The 20,546-nt window shown below is 37.8% G+C and overlaps 1 protein-coding gene across 1 annotated transcript in view; it reads right to left on the bottom strand.

Annotated features, from left to right (window-relative positions):
• LOC124554808 (uncharacterized protein DDB_G0271670-like) overlaps positions 1-20,546 on the bottom strand; it is a 192,256-nt gene that overhangs the window by 44,888 nt on the left and 126,822 nt on the right. The window contains exon 6 of the mRNA XM_047128464.1: positions 5,542-5,844. Coding sequence (XP_046984420.1) covers positions 5,542-5,844 — 303 coding nt within the window. The remainder of the gene's footprint in view (positions 1-5,541; positions 5,845-20,546) is intronic.

Below are 20,546 nucleotides of genomic sequence, written 5' to 3'. Positions count from 1 at the left end.
AACATCATTCTTGTGAAACACAACTAGCTCTTTACTTGCATGAAGTGTAGAGTGCTGTTGACAAGGGATCTCAAATTGATTATGTATTTCTTGATTTCCGGAAGGCTTTTGACACTGTACCACACAAGCGGCATGTAGTGAAATTGCGTGCTTATGGAATATAGTCTCTGTTATGTGACTGGATTCAAGATTTTCCATCAAAGAGTTCACATTTCATAGTAATTGATGGAAAGTTATCGAGTAAAACAGAAGTGACTTCTGGTGTTCCCCAAGGTAGTGTTATAGGCCCTTTGCTGTTCCTTATATATAGAAACAATTTGGGAGACAATCTGAGCAGCCATTTTAGGTTTTTTGCAGATGACACTGTCATTTATCAACTAATAAAGTCATCACAAGATCAAAACAAATTGCAAAATGATTTAGAAAAGATATCTGAATGGTGCGAAAATGGCAGCTGACCCTAAATAACGAGAAGTGTGAGGTCATCCACATGAGTGCTAAAAGGGATCCATTAAACTTCAGTTACATGATAAATCAGCCAAATCTAAAGGCTGTAAATTCAACTAAATACCTAGGAATTACAACTATGAACAACTTAAATTGGAAGGAACACATACACAATGTTGTGGGGAAGGCTAACCAAAGACTGTTTTATTGGCAGGGTACTTAGAAAATGTAACAGATCTACTATGCAGACTGCCTGCACTATGCTTGTCCATCCTCTTTTAGAATACTGCTGCGCGATGTGGGATCCTTACCAGGTAGGATTGATGGTGTACATCGAAAAAGTTCAAAGAAGGGCAGCACATTTGGTATTACCGCGAAATATGGGAATATGTCACTGAAATGATACAGGATTTAGGCTGGACATCATTAAAACTAAGGCGTTTTTCATTGCGACGGAATCTTCTCATGAAATTCCAATCACCAACTTTCTCCTCCGAACAAGAAAATATTTGGTTGACACTGGCCTACATAGGGAGAAACCGTCACTATGATAAAATAAGTGAAATCAGAGCTCGTACAGAAAGATATAGGTGTTCATTCCTTCTGTGCACTATATGAGATTGGAATAACAGAGAATTAAGACAGTGGTTCGATGAACTCTCTGCCTGGCACTTAAATATGATTTGCAGATTATCCATGTAGACGTAGATGAACAGAACTTTCTTTGAGACATCAAAATGAACATCTTAAGTTGCAACACCTTGTGAAATTCATTTCTTAAGTCAACTTTTGAGATACTCTGCCCACTATTTGCATCTATTGAAGTGATCTCCCAAGTTTGGAAAGCATTGTAAAAAGTGAATTCCAGTGATGGAAGAAGAAATTGGAAAATGTTGACCAGAGTGACAAGCCGAAGGATGCAATTGAAGCATTAGAAATGTGCTCGGAGACTTTCTTCCCAAACATTCAAATACTGCTTCAGATGTTTACTGTCCTTCCTGTATCAACTTACAGTTGTGAGCGAAGTTTTAGCTGTCTGCGTCGACTGAAAACTTTCTTGCGCTCGACAATGAAAGAAGATGGGCTGAATGGACTGGCACACCTGTCCATTAATCGATATATTAATGTGAACCCCGACAACATAATTGACACTTTCGCTGGATCCTCACGATTTCTTGACTTTACTCTGTAATCTTCTGTTAGTACCTTAGACATTCCATTACAATGGGTGTTACATTTGTGAGCAAATTTAAAAGATGATGATTGATAAGAATTGTATGAGACAGTAGAACTGCTGTTTGTAATTGAGTTTTGATGTGAGAAGTGCATAATTTTGCAAAAATAATGTCTTTTTCTCTGTATAAAGTTGTGTAACTGGTGTTACTAAAATTGGACTTCTAAAACCACATCAGGATAAAGAAGTTAAAAAGTTCTGTGAGATTTTCAGTCTTGATGATAAAATTCTGAGGTGCAAGTAAAGAACAAACAGGTTTACTCTTTACTGCAGAGCAAGTAATTTTAATATTTAAAAAAATCTCATGTGTCAGGTGTTATGCAGATTGTAACGGGTGTTACATACTACATCATTCTTCAGAACGCTTGACTCTTCTTCATTGTACACTGCTACTGAGAATTTTTTACATTAACGTTATTAATTCAATGCTCTAGAAGAAACAAAGGTACCATTTTCAAGGTTTTGAGAGCAATACAGTTTTATGAAAGCTATTTTTCTGAAAAATCAATGTTTTTGTCACAGTCATAAAAAATTCTTCCTCCTTTCATTTTAATATTTGGCATAGGTAATTTACTCGTTATATCACTTAATTTTTTTTTCTTTTGGTTTAAGTAATGTTTTACTACTTTCACAAGATTGCAAAAACATTATTTTCACATTATTTTCTTTATCCATGGTTTGGCATACACCAACAATTATATTACTTGCACTTAGTTGCTCAACTTCCAGATCATAAATACCATATTTAAAAAAAATTTTTTTTTTATTCCTGACTGAGATACTTTAGATAACTACAAAGGCTTCTAGTTATCCTGCCTGAAGAGATGGTACACCTGTATTTGTGGTATACAGCACACGATTTTTGACGAACTTTCTCTTTGTCAACGTATATACTTTTGATGCTGTACCCTCAACATGCTTATTAATGCTAGTATGGAAATCTTCTGCTAATGAAACAATAATTCTTCTAGATTTCACAGCCGTCCAAACACTACTTTACACTGCCACTAATTTCATCTGCAGCCATGGGGCTGCTGGCAAAAAAATTCACACCACTTCAACACCATAATCACATTTCAAGTGGCAAATATTTGACAGAACAAATTTATTTTTGAACTGTCCTGCACACTTGTCACTAAAAATTTTAAGACAATTGACCGTAAGCACTTCCCTCTTTACAGCTGTGATGAGTTCATCAAGAAAAGCACATACAGAATACTTATTGTGAGACAGGTCTTACGAACAGTAACATAAAATACCTTTATGTAACCATAAATCACAAGTGAAGATCGAAATTTTATTATGACCCAAATTAGCACGTTGGATTTCATCTTGTGGCACCACTGAATAATTTTCTGCAAAGTCAACCTGAGAGACTGCACATTTTTCAATCACATCTTCCTTATGTCTCTGAAAATATGCAGCTTGGATTTTTTTAAAGTAAACTACTTAAATTATTATTTTTATGTAGTTCAGTGTAATATTTTCAGGTTATGTAATATTTTACCTGGAAGGCACACACAGATGCCACGTAATTATCAGTACAAAATCATTTAACACTAAGTACAAAAAAGAATATTACAGCAAATTACCCAGTAATTATTAAATATTTTTATAGCTGTGGTTTAATTTCTTAAATATCACATGGTCAGTCTAACTTCCATAAAATGCATTATCCTGTTATTTTAAATTAGGAATTTATAGAAACTTTTATCATGTTTTTGTAATGAGCATTACGGTCACACCATACTTATAAACCGATTATAATTAAGTCCTTTATTTCCTTATTCACAGTAACTGTAGTATGTTGCAATAAAATAAGGGTTGTTATAGCTAATTTGAGTACAAGGCAGACTACATTATGATGACAAATTTGCTGTTCTATATTTTGTTGAAGACTGACCAAAAGAAATTTTTATATAAATTAAGCTACTACATAATATTTATTAAAACAAAGCTTACTTGGAAGGAATCTGAATCTTAAGCTGTTTACACACAGCATTTGCAATTATGTAAGACAGATTTAAGAAATCACTCATTAGGTCCACTTTAAGTTGGAATGCCTAACTTTCAATTTTTCAAGGTATCTGTTTTTCTACTGTGTACTATGTGACATTGATATTTCTGTAATACTTCTATAAATTAAATAGTTATCTAGCAGTTTTGCAGAAATTTGATCTATTAACACATTTATGGATCACTTAAGTTGAATGAAAACAGTAAATCATTTCTTCTCTGCTTGTCTGGTCAGTCTAATCAATTAAGAGATTTTACTGAATCTCTGTTTCTATAATAATATAAAAAGTCACTATAGGTAAAATTAGCTTCCTTATTTGAGTGCCCCCCCCCCCCCCCCAAATTTGGATACATACTAAGTAGGTGATTCCATAGCAACAGCCCAAAAATTTATAGATACATAATAGCAACCAAAAATCTTTACGAACTGCATGTTACATAAAATGTGCCACTTACAGGTGGATAGTCATGAGATGGTACAAAGAAAAATATTACAGCATAAGTTCCTCTTAATACTAATACTGTAACTACATGAAATTCTCATCATGTCATTCTAACTATTTCATGTTTAACAGTTCTTTACAAAACATTTTCATACTTTAGCACTACTGCATAGGTTGGCTGTCTTTGACACTATATGCACCTACACTGTCTGTCTGCAAACAGTTACTCTGCATTTGTACACCAACAAAACAATACAGCCATCTACTGTCATTTTACGATCAACCTATGACAAATTTTCAAATAACCTGGTAATCACAGACAAAAGCTAGAATAAAGTAACATATCCAAAATACGATATATAAATAATGATCAAAACCATTTATAGGCAACTTTATTTCTTCTCACAACTAATTACCAAGGGACTTTGCAAAGTAAATTACACATGTCATCCCACACTAAGACCATTGCGCATCAGCACAGTGTGGACAGTACGATTCTTGTGGGCAAAAAGTCTAAACTGCACAGAGACTCATCATGAAATTTTGGCAGTATGTGGACCAAATGCTACGACATGTTCAGCTGTACTGAAATGGCAAAAATTTGACCAAGGCTGCACAGACATAAGTGATGGTGGTTTGCCACACAGTCCAGATCTTGCAGCATGTGATTTCCATCTTTTTGACAAGCTGAAAGAATGTGAATGGCTCCGTAACAAAGGAATGGATTTTTATCACTGAAGAATTGAATGACTGATAGAATTTTCTGTCTGTTTCCAAAATCAATTTTCACTCAAAACTGGAGTGTGTGCCGATATGAAACTCCCTGGCAGATTGAAACATGGGACCTTTGTGTTTCACATGCAAGTGCCCTACCAACTGATCTACTGGAGCATGAGTCACGACCCAGCCTGACAACTTTCTGTGAAAAGTTTGAAATGCAGGAGATGAGGTACTGGCGGAAGTAAAGCTGTGAGGATGGGTCATGAATAATGATTGGGTAGCTCAGTTAGTAAAGCACTTGCCAATGAAGTGAAAGGTCTCAGGTTCAAATCCCGGTCTGGCACACAGTTTTAACCTGCCAGGAAGTTCCAACTGTTGCTTACAGAGACTTTGTGACTACACTAAAAAACAGCATCATGTATCTGTGTCACTTTAAAGGGTACTGCAGCATTCAATAAAAGTTGCTTGGCCTGCTATAATAACATCTGAATTACCGTTTAAAATGCCCTTACTCATACTTAATGTCTTCACAATTTTCATCATCTCCTATGGTATGTATACATTATAGTTTTCAGAAGTAATTAGTAATAAAAGTTTCTTGGTAGATTAAAACACTGTGCTGGACCAAGAGTCAGACACCATAAGCTAATATTAAAATTAATAATACTGCAAAAGACTTACCCAAATTGACATTTCTGAGGGAACACATATCAATACATCTCGACAACGTAGTCCTGCCTGCCTAGCAGCAAATTTCAGCTCAGGCTCAATATAGGCCCCAAATTCAAAACAACGATATGCTGAGCCCTTTAGAGGACTCTCTGGGAACCAATGCCCTTCATATTTGTTCATTAATGCCCTTGCAAGAGCCTCACCAAAAATTTTTACTCGGCCTTGTGGGACAACCTTGTTCATGAAAGATGTGACAAAATTGATAGCAACGTGTACCTCAAAGTACACTGTGCCGCGACCGTTGCTCTCATCCTGGAACAAAAAGGAAAAATATATATATATATTCTATCATTTCAAAGTTAAATAACAAAACACAAAAGAATTGTAATAACATACAGTTACTCAATACAGTGCAAAACTTATTCTGTAAAAGTGGGGAGGGCAGCTAAGAAATGTCCCTATTTTAGTGGTAGGTTTTCCAAGTGGTTTATTATGATAATTCATAATAATAACTTACAAATTCAAATTAACATTGTAAGTACACTTTCTTCAAGGTTTTAACAGCTGACATTGAGTTCTTTAATATCAGACAGAGGGAAACAATGACAGTCACGTACAGACATACTCTCAACTTCTCAGAATGTGAGGTGCCTCATGAAGGGTATGGAGGAAAAAAGGCTTTCCGTTTTCAAAGGATTGGATATGAAACTCAAAATGATCCAAAAGCAGAACATTATGAGATGTAGATCAACGTTTAAATGGTAGAAGGGCATAAATAAGTGCAGTGTTGTGCATCCTAAATCCACAAACAACAAACATTACCATCTATATCTACAGAGTATGCTGCAACACACACTTAACTGCCGTCGGAAGGTTCATCAAACCACTTTAACACTATTTCTCTACCACTCCACTCTCTAAGAGTGAGTGCAAAAAAATCAACACTTAAATCTCTCCAGGCATGGTCTGATTTTTCATATTTTATTACAATGATCATCTCTCCCTATGCACATGTGCATCACAAAACATTTTTCACATTCGGAGGAGAAAGATGGAGAGTGAAATTTCCCGAAAACATCTCGCTGTACCAAAAAATGCCCTAGTTTCAATGACTGCCACTCCAACTCATGTAACATACTCGTGACACTCTCTCCCCTATTTTGTGATAGTAAAAGACAGACTGGTCTTCTTTGAACTTTTTCAATGTCCTCAATCAATCTTATCAGATAATGTTTCCATACCACACAGCAATACTCTACAACAGGATGGGCAAGTGCAGTGTAAGCAGCCTCTTTAGTGGATTTGTTGCATGTTCTAAGTGTTCTGCGAATAAAACATAGTGTGCCTTCCCCACAATGTTACCTATGTGCTCATTCCAGTTTAAGTTGCTCATAATTGTTATCCCTAGGTATTTAGTTGACTTGACAAACTTCAGATTTATGTGATTTGTCATGCAACAAAAATTTATTGGATTCGTTTGGAATTCACATGGATGGTGGATATTATACCAAAATTATTTTCCAATTTGTTTTTATCTTCTGATACCTTTACTTGACAGTAAATGACAGCATCATTTGCAAAGAATCTAAGAGGGCTGCTCAGATAGTCTGCTAAATCATTTACATAGATTAGGAACAGCAGAGGGACAGTAACACTTTCCTGGGGAATGTCAGATATCACTTCCATTATACTCTATGACTTTCCATCAATTACTATAAACTGTAAACTTTCTGATAGGAAACCACGAATTAGGTTACACAAATAAGACAAACCACTTTAACACTATTTCTCTACCACTCCACTCTCTAAGAGTGAGTGCAAAAAGACAGTGAGGAACAGTATCAGAAGCCTTCTGGAAACCCGGATATCTAGAATGAATTTGAGATCCCCTGTCTATAGCACAGTAATGAGAATAAAGAGCTAGTTGTGTTTCACAAGAACGGTATTTTCTCAGTCCATGCTGGCTATGTGTGAATAAATCATTTTGGCTCTGAGCACCATGGGACTTAACTTCTGAGGTTATCAGTCAATAAATCATTTTCTTCAAGGTAATTCATAGTGTTTGAATTTAGTATACATTCTAAAACCCTACAGCAGATTGACTTTAGTGATAGGGTCCATAAGTCAGTAGATTACACCTATTTTGTTTGTTGGGTATTGGTATGACCCGCACATCTTTCTAGTCTTTGGATATGGATCTTTTGTCAAACGAGCAGATGTACATTACTGCTAGCTACGGAGCTAGCATATTAGCAAACTGTGAAAGAAATCTAATAGGTATACAATCTGGACCAGAAGAGTTGCCTTTATTACGTGATATGAGTCGCTTCGTTACAATGAGGCTATTTACTACAAAGTTACTCATGTTCGCACCAATTCTTGATGTGAATTCTGGAATACTTACTTTGTCTTCTTCGGTGAAGGAATGTCAGAACAGTGTATCTAGTAACTCCGTTTTAGTGGCACTGTCTTCAGGAACATTACCATTGCTATCACGCTGTGAAGATATTGATTGTCTCTTGCCGTTGGTGTACTTCACATCCGAGCAGAATCTCTCTGGATTTTCTGCCAGATTTTGAGACAGTTCTGCTACGGAAACTATTAAAGGCATCTTGCATTGAAATCTGGGTTCAATTTTGAGCGTGCATAAAATTTCACCAATCACCATTTTGCTTTGTTTTAAATTTGGCATGTCTTTTTTGTTTCTGACCTGCTTTGTGTACCATGGGAGATCAGTTCTGTCTCTTGTTCATTTATTTGGTATAAACCTTTCAACTGCTGTCAATAATATTTCTTTGAGTCTACGCCACATCTGGTCTACTCTTACATAGTTAGTTTAGAATGAATACAGACTATCTCTTAGGAAGGCATCAACCAAATTTTTCTCTGATTTTTTACACAGATATATTTAGCATCAATTTTGGGTGGATTTGGATGTTACTGTCCTCAGTGTTGCTTAAATGTCCTTGTGGCCACTAGTCCCTGAATCCATCATAATGCTTCGTATTTTCTTGGGATTATTTGTTGCTAAGAGGTCAAGTATGTTTTCATGACCATTTACACTTAAGAATGATCTCCTGAACTGACTGGTCAAAATAATTTTCAGTAAAAGTATTTAGTACGGTTTTGGATAACATTTTATAGCTACCACCAGCCCACACACAAAGGGCAAATTGATGTCAGCACAAACTACAATTGTATGAGAGAGATATTTATTTGAAATCAGACTATAGTTTTCTTTGAACTTTTCAGCAACTGTATCATCTGAGTCTTGCAGAGGGGAGGAGGGCAGGAGGTGGGGGTGATGTTGGTATAAAGAATCAATTATAAATTAAAATTGAGCTACAAGATAAATTACTTTTAACAGCAACAAACATGCCACCATCAACTATATTTAATCTATCCTTTCCGAGCACCATTAACTCCTTAGTAAAATTTTGGCTGAAGTTATATAAAAGCTGTAGCCAGCTTTCAGTACTCATAATGATTTGAGCTTCAGTGCTTCCCATTAGGGTTTGGAGGTCTGGCTCTTTCCCAACACAACTATGATTGGTTTTTAGGTCTACCCTCATTCCGTGTTTCATCTGCTCCTTTTCTCGGTGTCCTCTAATGTAAAAAATGATCCAGTCCACTCCACACAGCCCCCATTACCTATGTAGCCACCTATTGTGTGTAATGGACCCCTTACCTATTGAGTGGAACCCAATACCCCACCACCCTATGGAATCTGCAGCCTACATGGTTGCAGAACCTTCTGAGCCTCTTATTCAGACCCTCCACTCACCTATGTATCAAAAATCCAAAAAAGGTCCTGTTGATGATGCTACAGATGGTGAGCTCTGCCTTCATCTTTCAAGCAAGACTGGCTGTCTTTACCACTTCAAACAGCCATCCAAAACCAGAGAGAATCTCTTCCTATCTGAAGTGACACAGATCATTAGTACCAACATGTGCCACCACTTGCAGTTTGCTGCACGCTGTGTTCTTTGTGGCACAGGAAGCACCCATTTCTCACATCTGGGATATCTCCCCCAGTATGCACACAGACTGCCCACTGGACTTCTTCCCCTCTTTGGCAGCCACACTCTTACTGCACGCCTAACACTGGAGCTCCCAACTATCAATAATCCCACACTCTGAGATTACCCAGATCTTGAAGGCTGGGAGGCTTTCTCTTAAACTAGACAAGCTACTGCATCTGGCTCAAGATATTTATCAGTCACACATAGCACCTGAAACCTGTCTGTCAGAGGAACCAGGTAGGCCTTGTGATCAGCCACCTGTAAAGTCTTTCGCTTGCTGTTACACCTTGAAACGAACTCGCACTCAACCAGGTGAGGGGGTCAACTTCAGTGTGAGCAGTAACTGGGGCAGCCACAGCAACAGACTACTGGGAGAGGGACATGTGAGATTTGCTGGATGTCCCTTGGATCCACATGTTTCTCCCCCCGCAGTGATGCCCTCTGGCAACAGCCTCAAGCTGCGTGACTGAAGCCACCAACACCTGGAGCTGTGAGTGAGGGGTCACCAATTCAGTTGGTTTCAGAACACAGCAATCACAGTCCCAAACTGTGAGATTCGAACACAAATATGCCAGATGGTCCATCTTACAAGTCAAGATCTGGTAGATGAGTTGTATAAAAAGCATAGGTGAGATCAAGTACCAAGTACTATCACAGGATAATGTTTACAGATACAGCATTTTTTTCTCTTCTTACTTCATGCAGACAGTCCATGGTATAAGACTTGATTGTTCCTGCAATAAAATTTCCATGAACAAAAAGTAGGCATTCTCTTATACTGTTGACATTAACTTACTCCTCTCATGATAAAGTGCTGCAGTCTTAAAAGACAGTATACTGCATCTGCTACATTACACAGTGTTACAGTAACACACTGTGAGGGAATTCTAAGGATAAAAGGTAAGATCGGCACATTAGGGAATGACTACGAAAAAACAAAACTCACTAACAACAGTACCGTAACAAATCTGTTTCATTTATCACATTTTTTTACCATCAGAAAAATTACACTGAAAAATGCGAAAAATGTCTTTTAGATGAAAATATGTGTATCTTATATGTATAGCTGAAAATAATGAATCTGTAATTATTTTTTGTCTACTATGCACCCTTTTCCCAAAAATTCACTTTTAGTGTTTTACCCATTTTATCAATAACTTTGCGTGTTTTCTTAATTTAATTTGTTAATAACTGGATGATTCTATTCAACTTTTCCACTGAAGGTATAGATTTACACACATTTACCAATGGAAATCTATTACAAACATTCACTGCCAAACTGACGTTTCAACTATGTCAGCATTTTAACCGTAATTTTTTTTTCCAGATGTTTCCTCTGTTGCTGACTGAAGTGTTGCTAGTTGGAAAATTCTAGTGACAATAAGGGTGGAGTGGAGGAGTGATTTTAGGACAAGATCAAATTAAGTTCATTGCATCACCATAAAGTCTCTTCCATGTAAAAATCAGCCAGACTTATTTCATTGCGTCTGTGGTGAACTTACACTGAAGACTCAAGAATGTAGCTCTCATCACCGTTGGTTAGAAAGACTAAGGAACTGTACCTTGGACATAGAGTTGGGGACCATGATAAATCCTGGACTTATATATATATATGCCGCAATTCATGTTTCAGGAATCTGAGAAATTGGTTACAAGGAAAATGTAGTAGAATGAATTTTGCAGTCCTATGGTTTGGTATGAACTGACAAATCACCTAACAGATTGTCACTTGTCTGACAGATGTCGAGGGGTTTTCTTCAAAATACAAACATTGTATTCAGTATTCAAACTTACACTCTGCAATGCAACCAGTTCCTCATTCTGAAGACCTTCCTATGCCTACAGCTCCAGATAAATATACTGTTGATTCAGAGGAAGATGTCTTCAATGCCCCAAACCATCAAGATCTTGACTTTCAACCATCTACATCTATGACATGTTCACATCACATCATGAAATCACACAGGCACAGCTTAACAATCATGTATGGGGGACTTAATACTCTCTCAAACGGAATCAGAATTACCGTATTCTAGGCTTCGAGGTTAGAATCTGTAAAATAAAGGTGCAAAAATTTGCTCTTTTAGAAGACAACAAACCCATTTTGTAGACTATTTTGTGGAGAAAGAAGACATCACATAATGCTTTGATGTGAATGGCCTATTTCAGATATTGGATCATGAACATAATCCAACAAATGGGTGCTTGTTTATTGACTCATCCAAATGCAGTCTCCAAGCAGTGCTCCTCCACATAGACAATGTTTGTCCACCCCTTACTATAGCGTATCCTACAAATAAAAGGAAAATATGCAGTGATGAGTGCTATACTGAAGTTAATTGAGTACAGTACATTCAGATGGCACATCTGTGTATATTTGGAAGTCACTGGGATACTGACAGGCATGCAACATGGATACACTACATTCTGCTGCTTCCTCCGTGAATGGGACAACTGTGACAGAGAAAAAAGAAATCACTACATTTGTAAACAGTGGCCTCAAGGCAAAACTCTGTTTGTGGCACTAGAAACACACAACAGGAACCACTCGTGAATTTGCACATTAAACTCAGTTTAATAAAGATATTTGTAAAAAACTTCCTGGCAGATTAAAACTGTGTGCTGGACCGAGACTCGAACTCGGGACCTTTGCCTTTCGCAGGCTGTGAGGATGAGTTGTGAGTCATGCTTGGGTAGTTCAGTTGGTAGAGCACTTGCCCGTGAAAGGCAAAGGTCCCAAGTTCGAGTCTCGGTCCGGCACACAGTTTTAATCTGCCTGGAAGTTTCATATCAGCGCACACTCTGCTGCAGAGTAAAAATCTCATTCTAGAAATATTTGTAAAAGTTCTGGATACAGAATGAATGGCTTTCTTGCATCCCTTCTGGATGTTGTAATCAAGTTTTGAAGAGTTCATCCACCCTCTACTTCAGAGTGACAAAGCCAGACCACACTAGAGTACTATGACATCTTCAACAATCCGACACCTTGGGTTCACAGCCATCAATCCTCCTCCATACAGTCCCTATTTGGCCCCATCTGATTTTCATCTGTTTCTCAAACTTAAAGAACACCTTTGAGGACTTACTTTGCTAATGATGAAATGGTCCAAGCAGAGGTGAGGTTCTGGCTCTGTCAACAAAGTCAAACATTCGACAGTAATGATATCAACAAACTGGTCTCTCATTGGGAGAAGCATGTTCTTCACCAGGGTGACTATGTTGAGAAATAAATATGTAGACACAACAACATCAGAAACATTACTTTTCAGCATGCACTTGTAACATTTTCAAAGGAACCATCCTAGCATTTGTCTCGTGTGACTTGAGAAAGCCATGGAAACCCTAAGTCTGTATGGTCAGACAGATATCTGAATTCCCATCTCCACAGTCAGAGTTCAGTGTATTACCACTATGGAACCTACCTCGATAATAGCTTGTATACTGTATGGTGCGTGGCATGAGGAAAGGGCAATATTTATGGAGTGTGGCAGGAGGAAAGGAAAATATTGCAGAAGGTGATAGAAATTGTCATTTGAAGCTACATGTTCGTATAAACATATGCTATATTTTGAACGGTTTCAGACATGAATGCTGGTAACTGTTTAATATAATTATGAGAAGCTAACTTTCACTCATTTTCATGACTTATTGGTTGTTTGACAGGTCACAAACTAACATCTCATGCTGTATTTTCAGCAGTGCACAATAAGTTTACAACTGTCCTCAGCCAATTTCAAACAACCCACAACAGTGTTTCATAAGCTCCACCATCAATTTCAACATATTCTTGTAGTCTCAAGAGAGTATCTTGAGTTGCCTGTCTTAGTGCATCTTTATATTCTTAAGAGCACCAGTATTCATGATGTAACCCAACAATTCATATTGCATGTAAGCATTCTTTTGTACATTTCATCTAAACCACAAACAGTGTTGGGCCAAGAGATCTCACTGGCCAGATAATGATATTACCTCAGTCAGATGGGAAAAAAGTGTGGTACAGGTGTTTCCTCTTAGGAATAGTAGATTCAGGAGTGGCTACAAGAAGTTGAAAATAATTCCATTCCATGTGGCTAAATGAAGGTCCTCTAGCCTCTATAAATCATCATTAGCATTTAGCAGCGGAAAAGTCCTAAATGTGCAGCAATGTCTTTAATGTGTGCATGTTGCACATATTGTAAGTGAAAAGGATACAATCTTTTGTAGATAGTACATAAAGTAAATGCAAAATTTCTGTAGGTAATGTCTGCTATGCATGAGTTCCTGGAATATCATCTCAGAATTCCTGGTTTATGTATTCCAGGAATAAATGTACACACATCTAGGCAAGTGCTATGTTTTTAATTAAGTTTGATGTCACTCTCAAAAAAGTATCATGGGCCAATTTCTTAGCTTCCCCGACAATCAATGAAGTTTTGTACTACTTTCCTATGTTTCCATTTCACTACTGAATCACTGACAATTGAACACATCCCAATACTGACTGTAGTTTTGTGGAATGAGTGAGCATATAGGTGGGATACAGTATTCATACCACATCCAGCTACACCCATCTCTCATATACCATAACACATCACATCAATTTTAACTGCCACATCTAATGAACATTTCTACCATATGTACAGTTTGTTCCTGGGGAGCACTTGACAGTTAACTGCTAGCTAGGGCATCTTATAATGCCACAATGAAAGGGAAAATAGGGCCCCTATACCCAAGAAATTAAATTAGTGATAACTACTCAAACTTCCCAAGATTTTTCTAACAAAATGAGTAATACTACAATTACAGAAATAAAGTAAATGACACATACACACTGACCTCCATAATGTTTGACACACACTGATCCCTGGAACACTTTAAGCAACCAAAGAAGGAGAACGAGAAAGCTTTCCTCTGTAAACTATGGTTCATTTTGAATGCATTAATACAGTAAGATCAAACTCAGCTACAAAACTCATTCACGTAGCAATTTTTTAACTTCAATGCTCACTGAAACTGGTTCGAAGTATGTGCTCACAGCTTTGTGCAAAGTCTACAAAGATTCTTAGTATTAGATTTTAAAGGAAATGTGTCAGGTAACACCATACACTTTTCATGTTTTTCTATAGGACAAAAAAAAGTAAAATGGTTGAAAGCTTAAATTTTTTTGGTAATATAAGGAAGTACTTGCTCAGAAATCCTCTTATTTATTAATCTTTAATTTCATTCATGGCACAAACAGAATAAAATTAGAAATCTATACAGGGTGTTACAAAAAGGTGCGGCCAAACTTTCAGGAAACATTCCTCACACACAAAGAAAGAAAATATGTTATGTGGACATGTGTCCGGAAACGCTTACTTTCCATGTTAGAGCTCATTTTATTACTTCTCTTCAAATCACATTAATCATGGAATGGAAACACACAGCAACAGAACGTACCAGCATGACTTCAAACACTTTGTTACAGGAAATGTTCAAAATGACCTGCAAATAGAGTAAGGGAAAAACAAGTGTCTACATGCCTCCATATGAGCCCAGATTTCTCGTATTTTATCTTTGTAGCCCTTATGTGCAATATATTGTTGCGGTCAAAGAATCATGTGGTACTCGGCTTCAAAAGCCAGTCCTCAAAATTTTTCCAATAGTGTTTCTCAAAAAGAACATCTCCTTCCCTCCAGGGATTCCCATTTGAGTTCACAAAGTATCTCCGTAACACTAACGTGTTGTTTGAACCTACTGGCTACAAATCTAGCGGCCCACTTCTGAATTGCTTTGATGTCTTCCTTCACTCCAATCTGGTACGCATCCCAAACACTGTAGCAGTACTCAGGAATAGGTCGCACCAGTGTCTTATATGCGGTCTTCTTTTCCTTCAATTCTCCCAATAAACCAAAGTTCACCATTCGCCTTCCCTGCCACAGTTCTTATGTGCTCATTCCACTTCATATCAGTTTGGAATGATATGCCCAGTTATTATACGACCTGACTTTGTCAAGCAGGACACTAGTAATACTGTATCTGACCATTACAGGTTTGTTCTTCCCACCCATCCACATTAACTTACATTTTTCCACATTCAGTGCTAGCTGCCATTCATCACATCAACTAGAAATTTTGTCTAAGTTGTCTTGTATCTTCCAACAATCACTCAACTTCGACATCTTACCGTACACTACAGCATTATCAGCAAACAATTGCAGATTGCTGCCCACCCTATCCAACAAATCATTCACGTATGTGGAGAACAGCAGTCCTATCACACTTCCCTAGAGCGTTCCTGATGATAACCTTGTCAAGGACAACATACTGGGTTCTATCACTTGTGAAGTCTTCGAGCCACACACATATCTGTGAACTTATTCCATATGCTCATACCTTCATTAACAGCCACCAATGGGGCACTGTGTCAAGTGCTTCCTGGAAAGCTAGAAATGTGGAATCCGCCTGTTGCCCTTCGTCCATAGTTCACAGTGTATCATGTGAGGAAAGGGCAAGCTGAGATTCGCACAAGAAATGCTTTCTAAAACCATGTCATCTAGTGGACGTGAACTTCTCAGTCTCAAGAAAGTTTAATATATTCGAACTGAGGTGATATTCAAGGAGTCTGCCACAAATTGAAGTTAGGGATATTGGTTTATAGTTTTGGGGGTCTGTTCTTTTACCCTTTATCTTGTTGGATAGCGTGGACAGCAATCTGCGATTGTTTGCTGATAATGCTGTAGTGTACAGTAAGATGTCGAAGTTGAGTGATTGTTGGAAGATACAAGACAACTGAAGTTAGTTACACTTTTTTCCACTTGAGACTCTGCACTGGGCGAGAGATTCATGCAGGCTAGGTAACGGGCCAATGCCATAAAGTACTGGATTCCTTACAGACTTGGTGATTTTCTTTCAAATCTTTCAGTTGTTTCTCTATGAAAGTAATGCTTATTACTATGTCGTCCATATGGGAATCAGTCTGATGATCAAATGATGGTATGTTTGCATGATTCTCCTGTGTCAATGATTTCTTGCATGTGAAATTTAAAACTTTGGCTTCAGTTTTGTTGTCATTAACTGTCACACCAGATTGTTCAACAAGAGACCCATTCTTCATGAACTGTGCACTACTGGCCCAGTAATGTCCCTTGTCTTCATGCTGCCACCTACTACAACACAAGGGTTCATCATCCAGGCACAGCACAGACAATGTCATAGGAGAGATATTTCTGTTGCATGTAGGCACTATAACTGAGTATTGGTTTTGTTAATAAAGTTAGACTTTTAATGTGTTTTGATCACTCCTCAGAATTAGCATATATTAATAATGATTACTGTTTACCACATATCGATTTACTTTCCCATGAGGAAATAGGAATAGCAAATGGTTTTGGTAATAGAATGTCTTGCCTTTACATAACCTTTCAAAATATGTATGGCATCACTGGGAAAGTGTCAACTATAGGTATGCTTATATGAAAGAGAGACACAGTTGAATCATAAACCAAACATCAAAAATCTGTTCCTGCAATGAAGTATATAAACAATGCTGTTACTCTTTCTTCAGTGAAAAATCATTCATCATGTTCGAGTCATTTCAAAAAAGAAAAGTTTGAGCATACTAACAGATGCAAAAATAGTTAGTAACATTTCAGTTGTTATCAAGCTCATCTTATGACTAAAACTAAAATTTAAGGGTACATTCCCTTACCAATAAAAATCCACTCTCACAATTTGGGGGGGGGGGGGGGGGGGGGAATTAACCAAGTTGACTTTCGTGCGTAGTGACTGATGGAAAACACTTACAGTGATATGACCAGTGTAATAGTAGACAATTTTAACAGTAAGAATGACACACAATAGTAGCTCAACCTAATTTCCCCCTTTAGTGTTGAAATTTTATATATATCTAATCTGGTTTATAGGTTGATCTACAGGTATGGATTTGGTGTCTGTTCCTTCGGACATGTCCGAAAGAACAGACACCACTGATTACCTACAGCCATCTAGAACGAAATCAGAATTAATTTAATACCTTCAGCTGCTGATGGGCACTGATATATATCAACGGGGACAGGTGAAAATGTGTGCGCTTACTGGGACTCGAACCCAGGATCTCCTGCTTACATGGCAGACACTCTATCCATATGAGCCAACGAGGGCACAGAGGATAGTGCAACTGCAGGTACTATCTCGTGCATGCCTCCCGTGAGAACCACATTCTCACCTTGTATGTCCACACACTACATTCTTAGTGTCCCATTCTTACCAAGTCCAAGACATTCTTACCAAGTCCCGTAAGAGTTCGGGGGATGTGTGTGCATCCGCACAGGAGGAGGAGATCGTGGCCAGTATTGCCAGAACTATATACCTATAACGGATATGGTGTCTTTCATTTGAGCATTGAGCATAGCTTTATTCCTTCTTGAGTTATGTCACCTTTTTTACATACCAAGGCAAATGCTGTTGACAATAAATAAAGTATATCATAGATGTGCTCGATGTGTTGTACAGCACATTCTGAAGTGGCTGTTATCAGCTTCACTCATTCTTCATGAACTTTAACCAACAGATGTAGCACAATCTGAGCACAACCATCAATAATGCACTCCCTGAAGCGTGCAAGGTTTGGGATCTTCAATGCAGAGACAACTGCCTTCACACATCCTCATAGATAGATGTCTAATGGACTTAAATGTGGCGAACATGGCAACCAGTCTATCAGATTTCTACAAGGTATGCATACCTGGAAAACAGCTACACCATAATAAGATGGCACACCATCATGCTGAAAGAAGGATGAAAACTTCCTATCTACAGACAGCATTGATGGCAGCACACCAACGATAGCATGTCTTTTTCTAGTAACTGCAGATAACGCGCTAATGTTTATGTACACTGAATGAAGACTGGACCAGTGATTTGAGAACACCATATTCCACATCATACCAGCAATTTTGATGTGTCAGCCAGATTGGTTAATCCATGCAGTGAGAGCTGACATCTCAGCAGTATCTGTAATTCTACCTGTTTATCTTTCCATTCACAGAGAAACAATGAGATTTTTAAAAAAGAATGTCATGGTGGTCAGAAAGAATAAATTAAACACAGTCAGTAGTGGCACGTTTGTTTTTGTTAGAAACAGTTTATCTTGCAGTGAAACTGAAGTAGATAGTTCCTGTGAGTTTGGAGGTAACTCCAATCTACTCTTGTTGTGTTGACGAAAATGTATGATTAAAGTTGATCATAGGTATAAAACACTGTCCACAAGTGTACTTAATGATTTCTCCAAAAACTACTATGAGCAATTTGTTTGTGAACCCACACAAAGTGTAAATGGTTGTGAAAACATACTTGAGCTCTTAGTAACAAATAACCAAGAGCAAATAACGAGCATCTTGATGGATGCAGGGATTAGCGATCACACGCTCATTATAGCGAGACTGAACAACAAAACATCCAAACTCACCGAAACTTAATGAAAAATACATCTATTTAAAAAAGAAGGTAAAAATTCACTTCAAACTTTCCTAAAAAAGTGTCTCCACACCGTCCACACTAACTATGTAAGCATATAACAAATGTGGCTTACATTTAAAGAAATAGTATTAATAGCAATTTAAGAGACTTGTACCAAATAAATTACTAAGACACATAACTGACCCCCCGCCCCCTGTGGTATACAAAACAGGTCAAGAACACTGTTGTATGAGAAGGGGGGAAAACATGCCATATCTGAAAAACACAAAATCTGCAAGATTTATGATGTTTTACAGAATTTCAAATTTAGAGTTCCAGTGCAGACTTTAATGCAAACATGCTTCCAATAGTTTCCACAAGAAAACTGTGCGCATCTGGCAGAAAATCCTATGAGATTCTGGTTCTATGCAAATTAAACCAGCAGCAAGTGACAATCAATACCTGAACTGTTTGGCAGTAATGTTACTGTAACAGATGACAGGGCCACTGATGCAGGGCTACTAAACATGGTTTTCTGAAAAGCCTTCACTTAAGAAGATCAAGTAAATATTCCAGAATTTGAATCGATAAAATCTGCCAATATGAATAATTTAGAAGTAAATATCCTTGCTGTAGTGAAGCAGCTTAAATCACTCAATTATCAAATTCCTTACCTATGGAGTATCATCTCAGTTGTACAACTGGATTTTTGCTGTCCTTTCATAAAGATCACAGTTTGTAGCAATAGATGGAAAGGCACTGAGTAAAACAAAAGTGATATCTAGTGTTCTGCAAAGAAATGTAATAGGACCTCAATTGATAAGCCAAAACATTATGCCCACTGCCTACCAAAAGGTTGCATGTCGTCTGGTGACGTTGCGAGCACATGACACACTATGAAAAGTAAGCAAGCACAGCAGAGATGGATGGGGGTTACCGTAGCTAAGATATGGGCTGCAAATGTGGAAATCCACTGAGATAGTGACTTTGTCAAAGGACAGATTACTATTACGCAAAGTTGTGAATCAGAATCTTGAAAATGGTGAAGCTGGTTGAAAGTTCACGTGCTGCTGTCATGAGCATCTATGGAAACAGGTGGAAGAAGAGAGAAACTATCACTATGCACTAAATGGTTGGACAACAACGACTCTTCCCAGAACATGGTGTTTGGAGGCTTGTCTGCCCTGTAAAGTAGGATAGATGGTGATCTGTGGCATTTCTCCCAAAAGAGGACAATGCTGCTGGTGCACACACAAATGTTTCGGAGCACACTGTTAATCATACATTGTTGAACATGTAGCATTGCAGCAGACCACCTGTATGTGTTCACATATTGAACCAATGACATCATCAATTATGACTACAGTGGGCATGAGACCATTTGAATTTAACCGTGAGTCAAAGGAAATAATTCGGCTCTGACTGAATCACATTTTTGCTATACTAGGTCAATAGTCATCTCCACAAATGCCATCATCAAGGTGAATAGCAGCTTGATATGTGCAGCATGTCATGGATGCAGGCTGGTTGTAGCAGTATTATGCTATGGGAGACATTATTCTGGACTTGCATGGG

Source organism: Schistocerca americana, chromosome X (assembly GCF_021461395.2).
Source record: "Schistocerca americana isolate TAMUIC-IGC-003095 chromosome X, iqSchAmer2.1, whole genome shotgun sequence".
In the NCBI taxonomy this organism is placed as follows: domain Eukaryota; kingdom Metazoa; phylum Arthropoda; class Insecta; order Orthoptera; family Acrididae; genus Schistocerca; species Schistocerca americana.
This window is presented reverse-complemented; position numbering and strand designations above follow the sequence as displayed.